This window comes from Sorex araneus, chromosome 8, assembly GCF_027595985.1.
Source record: "Sorex araneus isolate mSorAra2 chromosome 8, mSorAra2.pri, whole genome shotgun sequence".
Taxonomy (NCBI): domain Eukaryota; kingdom Metazoa; phylum Chordata; class Mammalia; order Eulipotyphla; family Soricidae; genus Sorex; species Sorex araneus.
This window is the reverse complement of record NC_073309.1, coordinates 39,595,047-39,617,218: the sequence shown is the minus strand read 5'-3', so window position 1 is coordinate 39,617,218 and position 22,172 is coordinate 39,595,047. Positions and strand designations below refer to the sequence as shown.

Sequence of the window (22,172 nt, the reverse complement as noted above, 5' to 3'; positions counted from 1 at the left end):
CAGTAACGTTTGCGCTGCCCCCGGCCCGGCATCTGGCTCCAGCTCTCTGGCCCAGCTCTCTGGCCCGCGGGAGAGCCGACCTGGGCCCTGGACCCCGAGTTTTCCCCACCAGTCCAGGACCCAACCTCACACCTGCCAGAGCCCCGACTTGGGTGCCGGCCCGAGATGGAGCCCAAGGACCCGGACAGGCAGGCGGGAGGCATTGCGGCGCAACCCGGGAGACCCCTGCGTCCCCCTATTTCCAAATGAGCAGGCTGGGACAGTGAGGGAGCCCCTTGTGGGTAGCTCACACCTGAGTCCTCCGACTGTCCAGTGGACTCCGCTTTCGGCCCGGGAAGCCCCCAACGTGGCAACCCCACAGCACCCCATCCCCCGGTTCCCCTGCAGCCGGGCCCCCATCTATGACCAGGGCTTCTCCCTGGAGCCGTGGGTCAGCGAGGACTTCACCATGGAGACCCCCCTCGAGCACACGTCCTGCGACTAGGCCACGTCCAGCTTCCCAGAGGACCCTGACTGTGTCCATTAAAGAAACCCATGCCCCCAGGGGCCTGGAACAGCTTCCAAATGACAGTGGCTCCTTCAGTGACCAGGAGTGGACCGTACCTCCTTCCATGCCAGGACATGGGGTCAGCTCCTTGCCACCACCAGGTCAGGGAGGGTCTAGCAGGACCCTCAGCCTGGGCTCCCACTGACCCCTCCCTCCTCCAGGCAGCACTGGATGCTTCTCACCATCGAAGGCCTGGATATCTATGGCTCACCCCGCCTCGTCTCACCCCTGCAAACATCACCATCGCCATCGCCTCCACAGTAGACCTGGACCATCTGCATGTCTGGACTGTGGCTTCTGTGTCCCAAGCTTGACCATTGTCCCTTCCTGCACCTCGCCACAGGGTCACTCTCTAGTCTACCTATGTTAGACATTTGGGAACATGGACAATCAGCTGCTGGGGACCCCAGAGGATTTAGAGGACACAGCCCTGCCCTTCACACCACCCCTGGCTACAAGGTAATCCTAGGACTCTGTGCAGAGTGCTCTTCCTGCCGAGGTCCTCCCTCGGGTGTGTGTGTTTGTGTATCTTTCCTCCATGCTGCTCCAACAATGCTGTCACACCAACCATGAATAAATGAACACCGAGCAGCCCTCAGACGCCTCCTAGTGTTCTCTGTTCTTCCTCCCCCGCCTGCATTGCTGATGATTGATCTGGGAAGAAGGTGCCAGATTGGGGGATGAGGCTCCTGTGCTCTAGCCAGGCCCCCTACAGCACCAGAGGGGGAAAGAAGACAAAATGGAGGTGCCAGGGGCGGGATGCAGGGTCCAAGAAGGGAAGCGGCAGCACAACCAGCACAGCCTCCTCCTTGAAGTCAGATCATGTCAGGGCAGACTTAGAGGGACACGGAGGGGACAGCTCCACAGACAGGGGCAGTGGGAGGGAAGTCAGGGGGAGCCCCTGATGGGCCTGAGAGGGCTGGGCGGAGGGAGAAATGCAGTGGGGGGTAATGAGTGAGAGGAGGGCTTCGAGAGCAGAGTGGGGTTGGAGAATGTCCTGAGAGGAGGGAGGTCTGGGGGATCGGGGTATCTAAGGGCCATCCGTCAGCATCCCTGAGGGGAGACTCCTCATTCCAGACACTGGGTGGGGGTGTCCATGAGCATCTGTTGCTGCAGTGCCCAGCACTGAGGGTTGGGGGTCTGTCCTGTTCTCGGGGAGGACATGGCGCTGGTGTTGTCTGTCCGGATCAGCTCCAGAGGCCCGTGGTTGGGCAGGAGAGCAGTGCCCGTCTCATTCATCGTGTTCCTGGGAGGCTGCTGGAATTGCAGAGTCACCCCGGGCACTCCTGGGAGCTCCCCCGGGCACCAAGCGTTGGCCCTGAGTGAGGCCCAGACACCAACCACAAACCTGCCAACGACTCAATATGGTAGAGCAGATTTCATAGTCCCCACATGGCAGGGATGGATCCTGACCATGGGTGTTGGAAGACGCCCTGAGCACCTTGAGATGGTGACTTGGGGCTGAACTCAGGTCTGGAAATTGACTGCAGAAGCACAGTCATTGGGGACAAGGAACGCCTTGTGCTTTCCAGACCTGGGAAGGGCCCCAGACTTGTGTCTCTAGGTTGGCACCTTGGTGCATTATGGTAGTTAACAAGTTAACTAGTAAGTGATTATACATGATTGATGATAAAGGAGGAAATGTGCTACATGATTTATAGTAATAGGATAATTGCCTTTATTAGTAGTAGAAAATTGTTTTTCTTTCTTTTCTTTTTCTTTTTGGGTCACACCTGGCAATGCACAGGGGTTACTCCTGGTTCTACACTCAGGACTTACTCCTGGTGGTGCTCAGGGGACCATATAGGATGCTGGGATTCGAACCCAGGTCAGCCACGTGCAAGGCAAACACCCTACCTTCTGTGCTATCGCTCCAGCCCCAGGAAATTGTTTTTCTAATCATGGAAAGTATATAGCCACTGATGGTTTGCAATAAAGACACTGCATGCTGGACGTGTAGTCATCTGTCCCTTCCTGAGTGCACTGCATCGTCCCAGGTCCCATGTCTTCTTGAGATACGACACACGGGAGAGAGTTAGCGGAAACCAGAACACACAGTGAGAGAGAGAGAGAGAGAGAGAGAGAGAGAGAGAGAGAGAAGTGTTCTTCATTCATAGAGGCGGGGGTGCTGGGGGTGGAGGGATGGGTATTGGAACATTATATGACTGAAACCTATTCCTGGAGGTTTTGTAACTATCTAATGAGGATTCAATTTAAAAAATCATAAAATAAAATAAAATGAACTCTGAGCAACCACAGATGCCTCCTGAGTGCTTCTTTGCCCGCCCTCTGCATTTATGATGATTGATCTGGGAAGGAGTCAGATTGGAAATGAGACTCCAGTGCTCTCAGTCAGGCTCCGCTCAGCGCCAGATAGGAAGAAGGAGAGGGATGGGTATGAGCTGTGGCCGGAGTGCCTTGCCTGCAGCCATTCCCCGGGCTAGCTGGGGAATTCTCCACTGTGGGGTGTGCAATGCCCTGTGCTAGCTGTGCAGAGACAGAGTCTCCCCCACGGGTGTGAGAGAGGTAACATGGGGGTCCTCGAGGTTCTGAGACACAGAGATGTGGCTCATATATATATATTTTTTTAATTTTTTTAATGAGGCAGAATCTCCTGCCCCCATGCCAGGATGTCCACCACCGGGGCCCCCTTGGAGGGGTTAGGTTGAGTTTCCCTCCCCGCCCCAAGCAGAGCCCCGGCAACTAAAAACCTCCAGAACCCAGCCACAGCCATGCTCTGGGCCACTCTCCACATGCTCAGACGAGCCTCACCCATGAAGGAACCGACAGAGGAACCCAGGTATGTGGGCCCTGTGACTGAGATCTTCAAGCCTGCTTGGATCGGGACTGGGCCTCCTGTACCCAAATCCCCCATTTTCCAGTAGCTTGGCAGTCACACCCACAAATCCCACCCCCCTGCCGTATAACCTCATCAATGGCCAAGATCCAGAGACTATAAAACAAAGGTCCCAGAGAGAGCGATACAATTCTTCCTGGAGTGACCTCTTGATTTTTTTTTATTTATTTATTTTCCCTGCATGGCAGAGCCTGGCATGCTACCTGTGACATATTTCATATGCCAAAAACAGTAACAACAACTTGCTCTTCGTGTTTCTGGAGTGAGCAGACACCATTGGGCTACACTAGCACGCGACAGAGACAAATGAAGATGTTACTGGCACCTTCTGCTCAAGCAAATCAATGAACAATGGGATGACAGTGATACAGTGATTTTTAATGAATCACCGTGGAGTACAGTTACAGAGTTATAAACTTTCATGATTACATTCCAGTCATACAATGTGGCTCGTGTATTTATAAATAATGTTTCATTTTAATGATTACTTCAAAAAAGAAAAAAAATTAAAATTTAAAAATTTAAAAAGGAGCTGAAGTGATAGCACAGTGGGTAGGGCGTTTGCCTTGCACGCAGCCAACCCGGGTTCTAATCCCAGCATCCCATATGGTCCCCTGAGCACCGCCAAGGGTAATTCCTGAGTGCAGAGCCAGGAGTAACCCCTGTGCATCGCCAGGTGTGACCCAAAAAGAAAAAAAAAATAATGATTACTTCACCTCAGATTCATTTATATCTCAAAGATTAAGAAAGGAATTTTTGTGGAAAACTTTTGATCTGGGAAAGAGTGAATTGCAGCAGTGAATTTGAAGAGCAAAATCCATAACAAGATTCTGAAAGTTCCTTTTGTTCAACTTTAGTACTAATAAAAAGTGGAATACATGCTTCCTTTTGAAAAAAAGTGAAAATCCAGGATTTACATCATTAATGACAAGTATCCCTGAGTACAGAGCCAGATGTCAGCCCTGAGCAAAGATGGTGTGTTCCAAACACAACAACACAACAGAAAGGACAGGTTCTTGTAGTAAACCGGACTCATAATTTCCTTTTTCCTTTCTTCCTCCTTCTCCTCCTCCTCCTTTTCTCCTTTTCTCCTCCTCCCTCTCTCCTCTTCCTCCTCTTCCTCCTCATCTATTCTGAGCCAGGAGGGACGCTCCTGCTCTCTGATGGGATCGGATTTTGCTCCCGGGGATTATCAGGGAACCGTGCAGTTCCTAGGAATCAACCCAGACCTCTGACATGAGACGCATTCCCTCAGTCTCTTGAGCTCTCCGTCCCCTTCACTTTTTCTCCTTAAGTTGTTAGCTCAATATTAAAATTCTCAATTTTCTTCTTATCTAGAGATCAACACATAAGAATTATTCTAGATTGCACAGGGCCAGAAAGCAAGCGGGTAGGGCGCTTGCTTTGCATGCAGCTGACCTGGGTTCAATCCTCAGCATCCCATATAGAGCCCCGAGCACCAGCAGGAGGGATTCCTGAATTTCTGAGTGCAGAGCCAGGAGTAACCCCTGAGCATAGTCAGGCATGCTGGCCCACCCCCACCACCAAGCAAAGAAAAAAAAAACATAATTCCGAAGAGCAAAAGTCTAATTGCCTGACCACCCTTCTTTTTTCCCTGGAATATAGATGTGATGGCTAAAGAGCCATTCTATCATTATGAGGTTGAAAATTATGAACAAAGTGCAGAGATACAGGCTTTTTTTTTATTATTCTGGAGAAGCTCATGTTCCCTCTTAAACATACATTCCTTTCTATCATACATTCAATCATACATATCAAACATACATTCCTTTCTCCCATGTCTAAGTTCCATTCAATAAAAACTACCTTGCTTCACAAAAAAAAAAAAAAAAAAAAAAAAAAAAAGTACAGTGGTACAGAAACAGGAAGAAAAAGAGCCTCTTAGAGAGTTAAGTCAGCACCAGTTCTGCATGGGCTTAGCCCTGGAACCGTTTTTTTGGTGTTTTTTTTTTCTTTTTGAGTCACACCCGGCGATGCACAGGGATTACTCCTGGCTCTGAACTCAGGAATTACTCCTGGCGGGTGCTCAGGGGACCATATGGGATGCTGGGAATCGAAACTGGGTTGGCCTTTTGCAAGGCAAACGCCCTACCCTCTGTGCGATCACTCCAGCCCCAAACCCCTCATTTTTATTTATTTATTTATTTTTGTTTGTTTGTTTTTGGGTCACACCCGGCGATGCACAGGGGTTACTCCTGGCTTTTCACTCAGGAATTACCCCTGGCGGTGCTCAGGGGACCATAGAGGATGCTGGGGTTAGAACCCGGGGTCGGCCATGTGCAAGGCAAACGCCCTACCCGCTGTGCTATTGCTCCAGCCCCTCCCTCATTTTTAAAATGCATAAAATTAACAGGAATTTTTTTAATTTTTTAAAAAATGTATTTTATTTCTATAGTTGTTCACAATAATTCATTACATTTACTATTTAAACACCAATCCCACCACCATTGCATCTTCCCACCACCATAAAAGGAAAGTGTGTGAAGATTGTTGTAGTTCATCCTGGGGCCATTAAGCTCCTGTGTAAAAGATTGCAAACATGTATGTTAGACACAAACAAATGTGTGCTACTCTTGGTACATCAGTGGTATAGAATATGAGAGGTCGCATGACCGCATATGCAGCTGCACACTCCAGGAATTCTGAAATTTAGATACGAATAGAGAGCAGATTTACTCATGGGTGAGGCCTATGGTGTTCTCTTGCCAGAGCTTTATTTCTGAGTCTCTGGATCTTGGCTGTTGATGAGATTACATGGTTCCAGGAGCAGTTTGTGGAAGTGACTGTCAAGCTACTGGAAAACTTGGGAGCAGGGGAGGAGGAGGCTCAGTCCTACTCTGAGCAAACTTGGAAATTTCAGTCACGGGTCCTACATACCTGGGTTCTTCTGCGGGTTCCCTTGTCCATACCCCTCTTGTTGAGCTCTGCGCCCCTCAGGGTCACAGAGTGGGGCTGGACACTCCATGGCCATGCTGGATCATGGGCTCACATGCAGGTCACTGGGGATTCTGTGCATCTCTGGCTCCCTTTCGGGATTAGACATCAGGCCCTTGGGCACCTCCTACCCGGCACCCTCCACACCCAGGTGAGTGACCCAGACTGATGTGGGCCCCCTGTGGCCACAGAGAGGAACAGCAGGCAGTCCACAGGGTCACTGGCATAAGTGGAGTCAGGAACCCTCAAATGAAAGGTGATTTATTGGGAGCGTCTGGAATCTCAGAGCCCCTCCAAGCCTACATACCTTGGGGATGGTCCTTCTTTGACTTCCTCTCTCTGGCTCACAGCAGACCTGAGCTGCCATCTCTGGTCCCCACAAGGTCATGTTGGACCTGAAATCCTGAGTCCCAGCATAGACACACCCTGCTTCCTGCTGCCTCTGCCCAGTGCACCCCTCACCCCCACCCACCAAGCCCCTTCCTCTGTGTGGATACTGCTGCAGGGCTGTGTCTGGCTTTGTGGACTACTGTTACAGGCATCTCCAGAGATACAGCCAGCAGTTTTAGGGGCCATGTGCCGCCTCTCCAGGATCAAGCCAAGGTCAGAGAAGGAAAAAAAAACACCGGAACCTCTGTATTCTCTCTCCAGTCCCAGCACAAGGATTTTATTTTATTTATTTATTTATTTTTGGGTCACACCCGGTGATGCACAGGGGTTACTCCTGGCTGTACACTCAGGAATTATTCCTGGTGGTGCTCAGGGGACCATATGGGATGCTGGGAATCGAACCCGGGTTGCTTTTGGGTCATGACAGAGTTTGTTCATGACTGTGCTCATAAGCTATAGTTAAGTATTATGGCACTTGGTCTGGCCCATTTTGATGCAAGGGTAGCTCACAGCTTGCCCTGGGTCCATCCAGTCCCTTATCAGGACCCTGCTTTTGGGGTGCTAGGAACTAAGGGCATATCTGAGGCTTACATCAAATAAATATGAATGCCCAGGAGTAAATATTATTTTGAAGTCAATTGACTCCCATGTTTCAAAGCATAGCATGAACTGTCTTCCTGTGTCTAGACACAAAAGGACATTGTTAAATAACCCATGCAAACAACATAAAGGAAAGAGAAAAGCAATATAGGATTATTAGTGCTTGATGGAATTGGGTGTGCCTCAGGGGCACTGTTGTGGGAGTAGCTCAATAAACCTTGAGCTCCTTGGGGGAGGAGCAAGGACAACCCAATGTTATCCAACAAAGTTTGGGAAGCTTGTCCCCTCCCAACCCTGATGTTCCTGAGACCTCAGTTCAGGCCCGGCGTGACCTGACCATAGACAGGGGTGGCTGGACCCCGGTGTTCCCTGCCCCAAATCGAGATGTCGAGAGGCATTTGCGGACATCCCTGTTGATATCACGAACCCACAGCTGACAGAATCTGTTTGGAGCTTAAGTGCAGGGGATCTAAACTCTCAGCTCTAGGGAGACGGTTGCTGCGCATGGTTCTCTGAGAGGAGTCGGGGACTTGCGCTCTCTGCGTGGTGCTTGGACTCCACACATGGCTCGCGTGGCTACTGTGACCCCGGGGCACTTCACCTCCTCCTGCCAGTCACCTCCGGACCCTGTCAGCACCACAGGCCCCACGCCAGGAGAGAGGCAAGCCTCCTGCTATTGCAGGCTTGATCAGTGTGGGGACCCCACCACCACCCCCAAACAGCTGTGACCTCGGCAGCTCCCCTGTGGCAAATGAAAGGACCGGGACACGTTTCACCAGGTCAGGGTGGAGCTGATGGGGGGCCGTGTGAGGTGAGGGGTTGGACTGGAGTGAAACTCAAAGCCACAGAGGACATCAGGAAGGGCCGCTAAGGAGCAAATCAGGCTGAAGGTTCCCACAAACTCCCCTGAGAGCAGCTTCTTAGGGGTCATGGAACTGGGTGCATTCCTGGGCTCCAGCTGAGGGACGGGGTGCCAAGACCAACGGCATGGCCAGGCCACCTCTCACTCTCCCCCTCCTCTGGCCTGGAGCCCACCTCAACAGCCTCAGAAGGATGCATACGTGGAGACAATCCAGGCCCCTGGGTCAGGTACCTGTGGACACATTTTTGTTTTGTTTTTTGTTTTGGAGCCATACCCCAGAGATGCTCAGAGGTTACTCCTGGCTCTGTTTTCAGGGATCACTCCCAGTGGTGCTCAGGGGACCAATATGAGATGCCAGGGATCAAACCCAGGTCAGCCATGTGCAAGGCAGATGTCCTACTCAATGTTCTATCTCTCCGTCCCCTTCTGTGGACGCTTTGAAGATTGCAAACAGGAATGAAGACGTGGGGTTCCCAGGGATATGGAATTCTGGTTACACACCTGCTCCCTGCCAGAGGCAGCCTGAAGCGCCATCACCCTGTGACACAGAATCAGTTCCAGGGCCGGAGAGATCACACGGGGTGCAGCCAACTCCAGCTAAATCCCAGGCACCGGGATTGTGCCCTGAGCAGCACTAAGTGCACCCCTGGGGGACCCCAAACACCTCTGTGTGTGGTCATGGCGGCCCCCAGCAGCGTCTGCGTGGTGTGGGTGACCCCTGACACGGCAGGGCCTGAGCAGCTCTGCATTCTCAGTCCGAGTCTTGACGTACCAGCCTTGCTACCCGAGAACCTCCGGGAATGTTCCCGGGGCCCCCCTGAGCGCTGCTCTGCACACCCCAGAATGGAAGAAGAGTCAGCAACAGAGGAACAGAGTCAGATGCCATGGAAGACGAGCCCACATGTGTCTCAGGGGGTCCCACATCCCTACATGACTGCGTACCGCACAGCATCTGGAACAAGCTGGCAAGCGCCTCTTGAGATGCACATGTTACCGCGTCTCCAGGGTCTCCGGCGTGACTCAAGGCCCGTGTCTCTGGGAGGCTGCAGGGAAGGTGTCCAGGGAGCACAAGCTTGCTCTCCCACATGCAACCAGGCCTCCAGTTGTGTCCAAGGCACAAAGGTGACACGGATTGGTGAAGCCAGAGACGCTCAAAGGGAGAGTCCTGAGCTTTCGGTATTGCTGCTGAGATGCGGAAGATCCCACACGTGCTCAGGCCACGGAGTTATTTTCTTTTTTTTTTTTTCTTTTTGGGTCCACCTGGCAATGCACAGGGGTTACTCCTGGCTCTGCACTCAGGGGACCATATGGGATGCTAGGAATCGAACCCGGGCTGGCTGTGTAGAAGGCAAACGCCCTACCCACTGTGCTATCACTCCAGCCCCTATTGTTGATTTTTTTTTTTATTATTTTTTTTCCAGCCCTAGGCCACGGAGTTCTGTGAGTATTCACACGTTTGGAAAATTAATTGAGTGTTCTCGGTGCTCGGTGGGGGAGGGCGGCTTTCATCTGAAGCATGGACCGAGGTGGTGAGCATAGGGAGAACGGGGGTGATGCGTCCTGGGCAACTCCTGGCACACAGGAGGGGTTTCTGGGTCTCTGTGACTAGAGGAAGAGATCCATTTCCACGTCACCTTTTCTTTCTTTCTTTCTTTCTTTTTTTTTTTTGCTTTTTGGGTCACACCCGGCAATGCTCAGGGCTGACTCCTGGCTCTGCACTCAGGAATCACTCCTGGCAGTGCTCAGGGGACCATATGGGGTGCTGGGAATCGAACCCAGGTCCGCCACGTGCAAGGCAAACGCCCTACCCGCTGTACTATCGCTCCAGCCCCTCCATGTCACCTTTTCTGAAAGGGCTTAGCCACCAGGAAGCAGACACTGACCAGGAGGAGCCTCCAGCCAGTGAGAAAAAGCACTGAGCATAGCAACATTCTAGAAATCACCACAAGGGGTGGTGATATAGCAGGGAGGGCACTTGCCTTGCATGCGCCCAACCCACATTCTATCTCCAGCATCCCATATGGTCCCCCGAGCACCGCCAGGCGTAATTTCTGAGTGCGGAGCCAGGAGTAACCCCTGAGCATTGCCAGGTATGACCCAAATTTTTTTTTATAAAAACACCAGAGGTCACTGTATGAAATCCAGCTGCTGCTTCCAAAAAGGCGGGTGGGCAATAGTGTCCAGAGGCTGGAAGAGAGGCTTCCTGGGCTGTGATTTGGGCAGAGGAGATGTGTAAAGCAGGCCCGGCTTGCATGGGATCAACATTTCTCCACCCTTACTGATCTCACTTTTGCTGATCGGTCCTCGGTGATCTCGTGCTGAGGCCCAGTCCCTCACAAAATGGGAATTCATGCACAGACACAGCTGAACACGCCCAGCCCTGATCATTGTTCATTTTTAAATGAGTTTGTTCTGTTATCATGGCTGGGACACAAATGTGATTATCATACTCTATTGATAATAATTTTATTTTACACCAGTAATATAATATTTTATATTACATCAGTAATATATTTTATATTTATTATAATATTTTGTCATGGTTTTGTTTGTTTCATGTAACTCAAGTTTATTCATTTTACAATTCTTAATATCAGTGAATTAGATCACAACAATCCTTTTTTTTTTTTTTGCTTTCTTCACTTTTTGGTGGTCACACCAGGTGATGCACAGGGCTACTCCTGACTCATGCACTCAGGAATTACTCCTGGCGGTGCTCAGGGGACCATATGGGATGCTGGGAATCGAACCCAGGTCAGCCGTGTGTAAGGCAAATGCCCTATCCGCTGTTCTATTGCTCCAGCCCCTTTTCTTAGGCTTTGGGGAAGATAACATAATAAAATTTGGAGCATAAATTTTGAATTATTCCACAATAATTTTTAAATAAACAAAAGCCTTTTATTTTTTTTCAATTTTTCTGGGCATCCAGAAGTTCATGACAGCATTTTTTTTTTTTTTTTTTGCTTTTTGGGTCGCATCTGGCGATGCTCAGGCATCACTCCTGCTTCTGAACTCAGGAATTACTCCTGGTGGTGCTCGGGGGACCATATGAGATGCTGGGAATCGAACCCGGGTCGGCCCCGTGCAAGGCAAACGCCCTACCCGCTCTGCTATCACTCCAGCCCCATAACAGCATTATTTAACCAGATATGTTTCCAAGTATGAATGGGATCTTTATATGCGATCACCTAATTTTTTACCTGTCCCAGTGTACAACTTAAAACTGGAAATAACATTTACCTCAATATATTGTGCTCAGAGAGTCTCTTATTGTGCTCAGAGAGTCTCTTACCCGCACGCCTGGCTGTCTTCCCCGGGGCCTCTCAGAGGGGGTGGGCTCCAGCTTCCCTCCTCACCCCGAGCAGAGCTCCCAGCAGCCGAAGACCACCGGAACCCAGCTACAGCCATGCTCGAGGCCCCTCTCCACACGTTCGGACAGGCCTCATGCATGAAGGTACCGGCAGAAGAACCCAGGTGTGTGTAATCCCATCAACGGCCAACATCCAGAGAGAGACTTAAAAGCAAGCTCTCAGAAGCGATATCTTGTAGCCTACTTCTCCCTCTGGGAGAAACTGGCAAGCTCCTGAGAGTTTCCTGCCCACATGGGACAGCCTTGCAAGCTTCCCATGGTGTATTCATATGCTAAATCCAGTAACAAGCTGGATCTCATTCCCCTGACCCTGAAAGAGCCCCCAGTGGGACATTGTTAGGAGGGCCTACTCAAGATGGACTTCTAAGATCTCAGAGAAAGGACGAAATGAGATGTTACTGAGCCCGCTCGAGAAATCGGTGATTAACAGGATTTCCTGATCGTGATAGTGTGCTCCCATCCATCTTTTTTTCTTTTAATTCTTTTTTAATTGAATCACAGTGAGGTGGAAGGAAAACTAGGGACATTGGTGATAAGAAATGTATATTGGCGGGGTGGAGCTATACTGGGATTCTTGGTGGTGGAATATGAGCACTGGTGAAGGGATGGGTATTCGAGCATTGTATAACTGAGATTTAAACCTGAAAACTTTGTAACTTTCCACATGGTGACTCAATAAAAAATTTTAAAAAAATGTATATTGGCGAAGGGGAAAATTGAATGTCAGGACATATTTTGAAACAATTTCTAAAGTTCAGCTGGACATTTTCTCTTCCCAAATAGTACTGTAAGATTGGACACCCCCTCACCCTGGCCTTGGTGATGCTCCTCAAACCAGAGGGTGATAACAACCTTTCTGGGAAGAGTTGATTGTGAAACATAAAGAGGCGGTGGAGGGCTGGAGCGATAGTACATCGGGGAGGGCGTTTGCCTTGCGTGTGGCCAGCCCAGGTTCAATCCCTGACATCTCATATGGTCCCCTGAGCAGTGCCAGGAGTAATTCCTGAGTGCAGAGCCAGAAGTAATCCCTGTGCATCGCCAGGTATGACTCAAAAAGCAAATAAATAAAGAAATAAATAAGAAGAAGAGGCATGGGGTGCTCCAACTCCAGCTCCCCACCCATGCCTTCCCTCTCCCTCTCCTTCCCTTGCTCCCAAGCCTGCCCTCTGAACAGGAAACCTGACTTGGTGCTCCAGACCGGACACGGTGGTATTTGGAGCAGCCCCCAAGAAACAGGTGGTCTGTAGGAACCCGCCTTATCTCATCCGTGTTTGTGCAGCGTCCAGAGTTTACAGAGCATGAGAGCTTCCCTAGGACCCGCCCAGGTGGGTACTAGTCACCTGGCCTGACACCCAAGCCTCCTAAGGAGCCCTTTCCCCGCCCCCCTCAGTGAGCCAGAGAAAAAATCGAGGGTCTTCAGGGGATCTGCCTACTCGAGGCTCCTGCCTGTGTCTGTTCCCTACTGTGCCCAGGACCAGCCCTCCTCAGGCTCCTGGGGAGCAAGTGAGCAAAATCCCTGCAGGAATGCTCGTGAAAGGCGTGTGAGAAGCCGCCGGGGTCAGGCCAGAGCACCCGGGGAAGGAGTTGGGCTTTGCATACATGGGACCCTGGCTCCATCCATGAACCATCCCTGAGAACCACTGTGGGGAGCCCCGGAGGCCTGCAGCCCCCATGCTCAAGCCTCAGCATTGAACCATCAGGCTAGGTTGGCTGAGTGCTGCCAGGAATGGCCCCCCTGGGCAGAGGCTGGAGACTCCCCAAATAAATAAACAATGCAACAGAAGCCTGCTGAGCAGTCAGCACACAAGTGCCTCTATGTAATAACTGGGGGCTGCTCCCAGCACCACCGTGTCGGTCCAGAGCACCAAGTCAGGGGCTCCTGGACAAAGGCAGGGAGAACCAAGTTCTACCCACACGTTCTCTGGCCCCGTGAACGCCTGTGTGGTCTAATGGTGGAGCCAGGAGGCGGGCGGGGGGGGGGGGCTGTACCCTGATAGTGAAGGTTGGTATCTGGGTTGATATCAAATTGCCAGTTCGGGCACATAGCATGAGTCTCCCCGACATACAGTCAGAGCCCGTGGGCCCCTATGACTGGCCCCCGCTTCTGAGAGAGAAGACCACACCCCCCCATGTGCTATGGGCTGAGGGTGCTTTCTAAAGCCCCTGAAACGGGCTGCAGGGAGGTCGAGCTGACTGCAGCTCCGGGCCTGGGGTTGCTCCACATAGGAAGGAGCTGGACCCCGATAACCCGAGCCAGGATGGCGCCACACCTTGGTGGCTTGGGGAAGTGCAGGACTAAACCCACCTCCCAGAGACCTTGCCAGACCTCAGGCTGTGCCCTCAGCCCCTTTGCTCGGGACCCTACCCAGTGTCCCCTCAAGGGCTGTGACGATGAATCCCTGAGCATCTGGATGGTCCGCTGGACACTGGGGGACCAGGAGGTTCAGGTATGTGCGACCCTCCAGCAAAGTAAGCAGGACAGCGAAGGGGGCTGATGGCATGGTGGGTCGGGCAGTTGCCTTGCAAGCAGCCAACCCAGGTTCAATCCCCAGCACCCCAGATGATTCCTAAAGCCCTGCCTGGAGTGATCCCGAGCACAAAGCCAGGAGTAAGCCCTGAGTACCTTTGGAGTATGCCCTCCCTTCTGCAAAAAAAAAAATTCTTTTTTTTTTGCTTTTTGGGTCACACCCGGCGATGCACAGGGGTTATTCCTGGCTCTGCACTCAGGAATTACCCCTGACAGTGCTCAGGGGACCATATGGGATACTGGGAATCGGACCTGGGTTGGCCGCGTGCAAGGCAAACGCCCTACCCGCTGTGCTATGGCTCGAGCCCCCCCCGCCCCCCCATCTGTAAAATTTTTTTAAAAGTCCAGTGAGGGGCTCCTGGGACCCTGCATCACAGTCTGTGGTCAGGCACCAGGACCTCAGGGCTGGGGACACTGAGTGAAGGGGCAGGAGAGGGGGAGCTCTCGGCTCACACTGAGTGAAGGGGGGACTGGCTGATGCCATCTTTGGGGACAGTGTACGGAGGTGGGGTTCAAGTCCACCAGACACTGGTCCAGCCTGCCCGCTAGTACAGGAAGGCCTTCGCAGTCCAGTATGGGGGGGGGGCACTGGACCAGGAGCACTTCCCCCCAACCCAACACAGACAGCAGGAGAGGTCCAGGGACCCCAAGGCATAGGGTTGGGGTCACAGGACCTCCGCTGAAGGGAGCCAGCAGTGGTGGGGGATGGAGGAACCCGGGTGTTCACATGGGGCCACGTCCCCAGGATCCAGGGATAGGAAGGGACACCAGAGTCCAGAGAGAGAGAGAGAGAGAGAGAGAGAGAGAGAGAGAGAGAGAGAGAGAGAGAGAGAGAGAGAGGGAGGGAGGGAGAGAGGGAAGGGACAGAGAAGGGCTGCTCCAGGGCCCCTGGGACCCCCTTGTCGTCAGGAGAGGTCCCGAAGGGGAGCTGGGGACCACGCCGCAGGGAGATGGGACTCTCCTGTGACAGAAACTCACACCGCGCAGGTGTCAGAGATGCGTCCCCGAGCCTCGATGTGCGAGCTCTTATCACGCCGCTGTCAATATTGAGGTATGCCTAATCTCATGAGAGCAAACAGCGGCGGCTGCGGGCAGTGGTTCCTGTTGGCGAAGCGGGCCAGGCCTGACAGATGGGAGTCGGGGCGAGCCACGGGCCCTCCCAAGGAGCACTGCCCGGTCCCTCCTTCCTTGGGCAGCACTGTGGATCAGCCCAAGGCTCCTTCCTCCACCGGACACGTGACCCCTCCCATCCCCGGCACCCCCCTCCCCCCCACTCTGCCTTCAGGACAGCCCACTACAGGGAGGGGCACTGAGGCAGGGGTGGCCGCACCTTTAAAGACAGGCACGGCCTCGCAGCTGCACCTCTGCAAAAGAAGGGGCTCCGTGCGGGCGTGGGGGGACCGGCAGAAACTCTGTGGCAGTGGTGGGACGGCGGAGAGCCTCGTGCTTCAGATCCGACTGGACACCGGTGCCGGGCCGAGATGGTAGCTCAGGTGTGGGGTGGCCAGAGGGAGGAGGGGGCAGGGGAGGACAACCCCCTGGTGTGTGGAGGGCTGGAGGAGGGAGCTCCCCCCATGTTCCAGAAGACCCCATTCCCTTGAGAGGGTGGAGTAAGGTGGGAAGGAGGGGGAGGATGGCCCAGCTCGTGACCCTGCCTGTCCTGTCCCCTCAGGGGTCCCTGTTCCTGCCCACCTGCCTGCTGTGCCTCTCCATCGCCACCACAGTGGGGGGCTCAGGTGAGTTCCCCGGCAGCTCACCAGCTGAGGGCCAGGGTGGGGGCGCACAAAGAGGGGCATCAGAGATGACCGGAAGCCACGGTGCCCCCGAGGGTGAGCCTAGCCGTAGAGCTGGGGGTTCACGCTGTGTCCCCAAAGGGCTGAGACCTCAGCAAGGGAGGACTGGGAGCGGATTTGGGGTGGCGACTGCACCGCGGACCCTGGGACTTGGGCTCAGACCCAGGGGGCCTCCTCAAGGCGCCTCAGGGATGGGGTCGTCGTCGTCGGGCATTAGGGGAGGGACGGGTTGGGGCAGCCTGTCTGGAAGGGGTCGCAGAGCCAGAGGGAACGGGCAAATGCAGGACTGGGCGTGGTGGGACCGGGTTTCTCGGCACCCGCTAGAGAGAATGATTCTGTTTCCATAGCAGCCGTCCCAGAGGTGGTCTGCAAAGCCAGAGGCTGTGCCTCATCCCTTTCCTCCCTGCCTCGGAGCTGCAGCGAAATCTGAAAGGAACACCCCAGCGCACAGGGTCAGTACGAACCCCACTATCGGCCAGGAGACCCCGTGGACACTGGGGCGAGCCAGCATCCCTTCTGCTCAGGCTCAGCTGAACCCAGGGGATTCAATTCAGGAGGGAATAAAGCTTGGGGACCCCATGACAGCAGACGTGCCCCTCTGCACAGTGTCCCCGGGGTGCTCAGGGGGGCACTGGGCCCAGGAGACACCAGGGATCTTTTAGGATATTTGCCCAGCAGGGTAATGGCAGAGGGGATGGGCACAGGGCAGGGGACAGCTCCATGCCCACACTCCGACGTGACCCCAGGGAGCACCTCAGAGGGACAAGGTGCCGCTAGCCGTGCTGGACCCTCCTGGTCTGCCTGGTGACGAGAGCTCTTGGCCGGGGTCTCTGGGGTGTCCCCTTGCAGATGGGCTGTACCTGCTCCGCACGGAGAAGGGGCTCGTCTACCAGAACTTCTGTGACATGACCACGAACGGGGGCGGCTGGACGCTGGTGGCCAGTGTGCACGAGAACTACCTGGCGGGAAAGTGCACGGCGGGGGACCGCTGGTCCAGCCAGCAGGGCAACCGGGCCGACTACCCGGAGGGGGATGGCAACTGGGCCAACTACAACACCTTCGGGTCCGCAGAGGCGGCCACCAGTGATGACTACAAGGTGGCACCCCGGGCCGGGCCTCGCAGCAGGAGCAGTGGGCGGGCGGAGCTCCTGGCACGCGGTGGGAGGGTGGGTGTGGACAGCGCGAACCCTCTCTCCTGAGCGACAGGACCCCGGGTCAGGTGGGGTCCTGCTCTGAGGGGTTGGGGTGCCATTGCTGCCCCCATCCGCCCCCTGCATGTGTGTGGCTCCGGCTTCACCGAGGCTGTGTGGGGAGCAGACGTGAGCTCACGCGGTGCCACGGGCTGTGTGTGCGCAGAACCCCGGCTACTACGACATCCAGGCCCTGGACCTGGGCATCTGGCATGTGCCCAACAAGACGCCCCTGGACTCCTGGAGGAACAGCTCCCTGCTGAGGTACCACACCTTCTCGGGCTTCTTCCAGAGACTCGGACACAATCTCTTTGGCCTCTACCAGGTACCCGGGGTGATGGGCCACTCGGGGGGGGGGGCATGGGTCTGTCTGTCTCCCCCGAGGCGCCGTGACCTCTCTGCCTGGTCACTCAGGAGCTGAGCCAAGCGTGGGGGAGAGGAGGGAGCCTCAGGGAGACCGAGAGCAGATACCGAGGGAGAAGGGCCAGGGGCTGCATGGGGAGAGACCCCTCTCCATGCAGAGGGCCCCCCTCAGGACTCCCTTCTCCGTGGGTCTCCTGGGGGAGCCTGTCCACCTGCTGTGGTGGCCGTGCTCTCACCCGGCCGGCCACGGGTCTTGCAGAGCTACCCAGTGAAATACGGCATCGGCAAGTGTTGGACGGACAATGGCCCAGCCATTCCTGTGGAGTATGACTACGGAGACGCCCAAAAGACCGCCTCGTACTACTCCCCGCAGGGCCAGAGTGAGTAGAAACCCCTTCCATCCCTCTCCCTCCCCCACCCCCACCAGTAGAAAAGAGCCTGCTGTGGTCGCTGGTCTAGGGACCTGCTCTGCCTTCTGCCCCTTTTGCTATCAGGAGAATTTGATGGAATTAGTTTTTTTTTTTTTGCTTTTTGGGTCACACCCGGCGATGCTCAGGGGTTACTCCTGGCTCTGCACTCAGGAATTAGTCCTGGCGGTGCTCAGGGGACAATAGGGGATGCTGGGAATCAAACCCGGGTCGGCCGCATGCAAGGCAAACGCCCTACCCGCTGTGCTATCGCTCCAGCCCCCTGAGCTTGAAACGTTTAAACGTTCCCTGAAACTTTTAAACTTACCTGTCTCTGCTCTTCTTTCCCAGAGGAGTTTGAGGCCGGGTTCATCCAGTTCCGGGTGTTCAATAACGAGAAAGCAGCCAACGCTCTGTGTGCCGGGATGAGAGTCACAGGATGCAACACAGAATATGTGAGTCGGGAGGGGAACGGTCTGTGCAGGCATGAAGCATGTGTGCATGCATGTGTGTGTGTTGCATGTGTTCATGTGTGTGTGTGCACACGGGGTGAGGGGGGTGTTCCTAACCACTTCCTCCATGGTTCCTGGGTCTCCCACTATTCCAGAGTGAGTCCTTAGTCACACACCTTCACGCGTGTGATCCTGCATGTATGTCCTGTCCCCTCGGCGGTCCCTGCTCCTGCCTGGCTGCCTGCTGTGCCTCTCCATCGCCACCACAGCGATGGAGCCCTGTTTTGGGTGTCCCTAAATACACACAAAACAGGGCTCACGCCTGCAGGGATGGGAGTTGCTCTGTGATGGTCATCCGGGCACTCAGACAGGGACAGCATGGCCAGTGCATCAGAGAACATCACAGGAAGGAGTGGTGACCATGTCTCGGGACAAACAAGCCACTGATCTGTGTAGGCCTGAGTTCAGCCAGGAGCTACCAGCTCTACCAAGGAGACAAATGGGATTTCCGAGAATGTGACAGTCGTGTTGAGTGTCAGGAGATACATAAGTGGGGCTGGAGAGATAGGACCGTGGGTAAGGTGCTTGCCTTGCACACAGCCAACCCGGGTTCAACCTCCCACATCCCATATGGTCTCCCCAGTTTTGCCAGAAGTGATTCCTAAGTGCAGAGTCCCAAGCAACTCCTGACCATTGCCAGGTGTGACCCAGAAACAAACAAAAATAATAATAATAATAAATTTTTTAAAAGGAGAGCCAGAGCAATAGCACAGTGGGAAGGGTATTTGCCTTGCACATGGCCAACTCAGGTTCAATTCCCCCCATCCCATATGGTCACCCAAGAACCACCAGGAGTAACCCTTGACCATCACCCGGTGTGATCCAAAATGCAAAAAAAAAAAAAAAGCATAGATGTCCAAGAAGGACCTGGAGAGATTAGAGCATTTGCAGGATGAAACCCAACGTGTTCAAAATACCAGTGCTGGAGGGGATGTGGTCTCGGGAGGATCAGGAAACTTTGACTTCAAGAATGAGCTACTTGCTGGTAGAAGCTAGAGCAGTGATTGAAAAAAACAGGACGTGGCATTCTGGAGAAGGTTCAGTGGGCAAAGCTGGGTCAAGGCCATGTCGGCGATGGTCAGGGACTTGTGGGTCACAGTGCAGGGGGGGTGATGGATCTGGGAGAGAGAGGACCAAATTAAGGGCATGGAGGGAATGGGACAAGGGCAGGGTGGTGATAGATGAGGGATATGGTCATGGACTGGGGACCCATTTGCCACAGTGGAGGGGAAAACTGCCGAGGGGTGAGGACATGTTGGTGAGGAATGAGGAACATGTTGATGATTATCAAGAAATGTTGGGGGGCTGGAGTGATAGCACAGCGGGTAGGGCATTTGCCTTGCACATGGCCGACCCAGGTTCGATTCCCAGCATCCCATATGATCCCCCAAGCACGGTCAGGAGTAATTCCTAAGCACATAAGCCAGAAGTAACCCCTGTGTATTGCCGGGTGTGACCCAAAAAGAAAAAAAGATATTGAGGCTGAAGCCATAGCACAGTGGGTAGGGCAATACCCTTGCACACGGTCAACCCAAGTTTGACTTCTGGCATCCCATGCGCTCCCTCAAGCACAGCTAAGAGTGATACTCCTGAGTGCAAATCCAGGAGTAACCCCTGAGCACCACCAGATGTGACACCCCCCCCAAAAAAAAAATGTTGGTGATGAATGAAGGGTATGTGTTGCGGATGGGTCAGGTCACACTGGTGATAAGGGATATGGTCATGGGTCAGGTCCATGTGAGACCAACACTCTGGACACTCTGTGACATGGGCAATGGTAGTGATGGGCACTAAAATGGGATTCGATCGTCCTGGAAGATTGACTGCTATCCAAGTAAGACAAGGTGGGGCCCAAGAGAGAGTACGGCAGGAAGCACACCTGCCTGGCATGCATCAACTGGATTCCATCTCCAGCTCACCAGGAGTGATCCCTGAGTGCACAGCCAGGAGGAACCCCTGAGCATCACCAGGTGTTACCACACACACACACACACACACACACACACACACACACACACACACAGAGTGACAAGATGACAAAAAGAGGAGCAGGGTTGGGGGCAGAGGGAACAGGATTCCTTTGCTTCTGCCCAGACGTCTGTGAGCTCGAAGGACCCCTAGGGGCATGGGATAAGGGTGCCAGCGGACTTCGGGCAGTATGGAGGGGCTGAGAGCACAGAGGGGCCTGAGAACAGCTCAAGTCAAGGAGCCTCCATGGGAGCAATACAGACTGAGCCCTGAGGAGGCCATGTAGGGGCTGGCGCAGGCAGGAGAGGGCTATGAGGGGGTGGGGAGGGGGCTGGGAGGAGGCAGGCAGGAAGCCCGGAGGAGCCCCACTCTCAGAGGGCTTCAGGGGGAAGGTCCAGCCTAGGAGGTGGGGAGCAGAGTCAAGAATGTGGCCGGGGGACTGGCGTGATAGCACAGCGGGTAGGGCGTTTGCCTTGCACGCGGCCGACCCGGGTTCAAATCCCAGCATCCCATATGGTCCCCTGAGCACCGCCAGGGGTGATTCCTGAGTGCATGAGCCAGGAGTGACCCCTGTGCATTGGTGGGTGTGACCCAAAAAGCAAAAAAAAAAAAAAAAAGAATGTGGCCGGGAGGTGTGCGCGGGTGCGAGGTGGCACGTGCCTCACTGGGTCCTTCTGCTTCCAGCACTGCATCGGGGGAGGAGGCTACTTCCCGGAGGGGGTCAGGCAGTGCGGGGACTTCTCTGCTTTTGACTGGAATGGATACGGGACCCACTACTGGTACAGCAGCAGCCGGGAGATCACGGAGGCGGCCGTGCTGCTGTTCTACCGCTGAGAGCTCAGAGCTGGAGACCCAGAGCCTGAGCCACGTGCCAGCGACAGAAGGACAACGGTCACCCCTGCGCACAAAAGAATAAACTGCACTGTGGCCAGTGTGAGAGCACCGCGGGTAGGGCGCTTGTCTTGCACACGGCCAACCCAGGTTCAAACTTGGCTCAGTTTGAACCACCTCTGGTCCCCTCGTCAGGAGTGATCCCCTAGCACCGCTGGGTGTGGCCCCAAAGCAAAACAAAACAAGAGAATAAAGTGCATCCATTCACCACTCTGGGTTTCTCGGGCTTCTTCCATTGAGCTGAACCCTGAAGGGGAATGTAGTTCAGTGATAGCATCCTCATGGATTTTTATCTCCAGCATCCTGAGTGGGAATCACGTCTCTGGGACTCCGGAACACTCTCCTCTGGGCACCCCGTGTGAGAGTGAAGGGCGGGAGGCAAGATCCCCTTCTTTTTTTCTTTTTTTTCTTTTTTTGCTTTTTTGGGTCACACCCAGCGATGCTCAGGGGTTACTCCTGGATTTGCACTAAGGAATTACTCCTGGCAGTGCTTGGGGGACCATATGGGATGCCGGGGATCGAACCCGGGTCGGCCGCATGCAAGGCAAACGCCCTACCCGCTGTGCTATCGCTCCGGCCCAAGATCCCCTTCTTGTCCCCAGCTCCTGCAGTGATATCAGAGGCTACCTGAGCTACCAACTCACAGGCTGGTCGCTAGGCGATGTGGAAACAGGGGGCCAGAGTGACGGCATCGTGGGCAGAGCCCTTGCTTTGCATGCGACTGACCCGGGCTCCATCCCCAGCGCCGCATATAGTCCCCCGAGTCCTGCCAGGAGTGATCTCTGAGTGCAGAGCCAGGAGCAAGCCCTGAGCACCTCAAAAACCAAAGAGAAAAGGAAAGAAATAGCGGCCCAGCCGCTGCTGCCAGCGTCATTCCCGCTCGGGGCGGCAGGAGAGTCCCCCTGCATGGGTTCTGGTGCCACTCCTGCTGGGGGCCTGT

The 22,172-nt window shown here is 54.2% G+C and overlaps 1 protein-coding gene across 1 annotated transcript; it reads left to right on the top strand.

The window, feature by feature from the left end:
* The first annotated feature begins 929 nt into the window (after positions 1-929).
* LOC101554702 (intelectin-1-like) lies at positions 930-21,175 on the top strand. Its single transcript, XM_055145710.1, is given in 9 exon segments — positions 930-1,006; positions 13,926-14,028; positions 15,781-15,844; positions 16,249-16,353; positions 16,751-16,998; positions 17,258-17,416; positions 17,714-17,834; positions 18,213-18,316; positions 21,026-21,175. Coding segments are annotated over 9 exon segments (1,131 nt in total).
* The last annotated feature ends 997 nt before the right edge of the window (positions 21,176-22,172 follow it).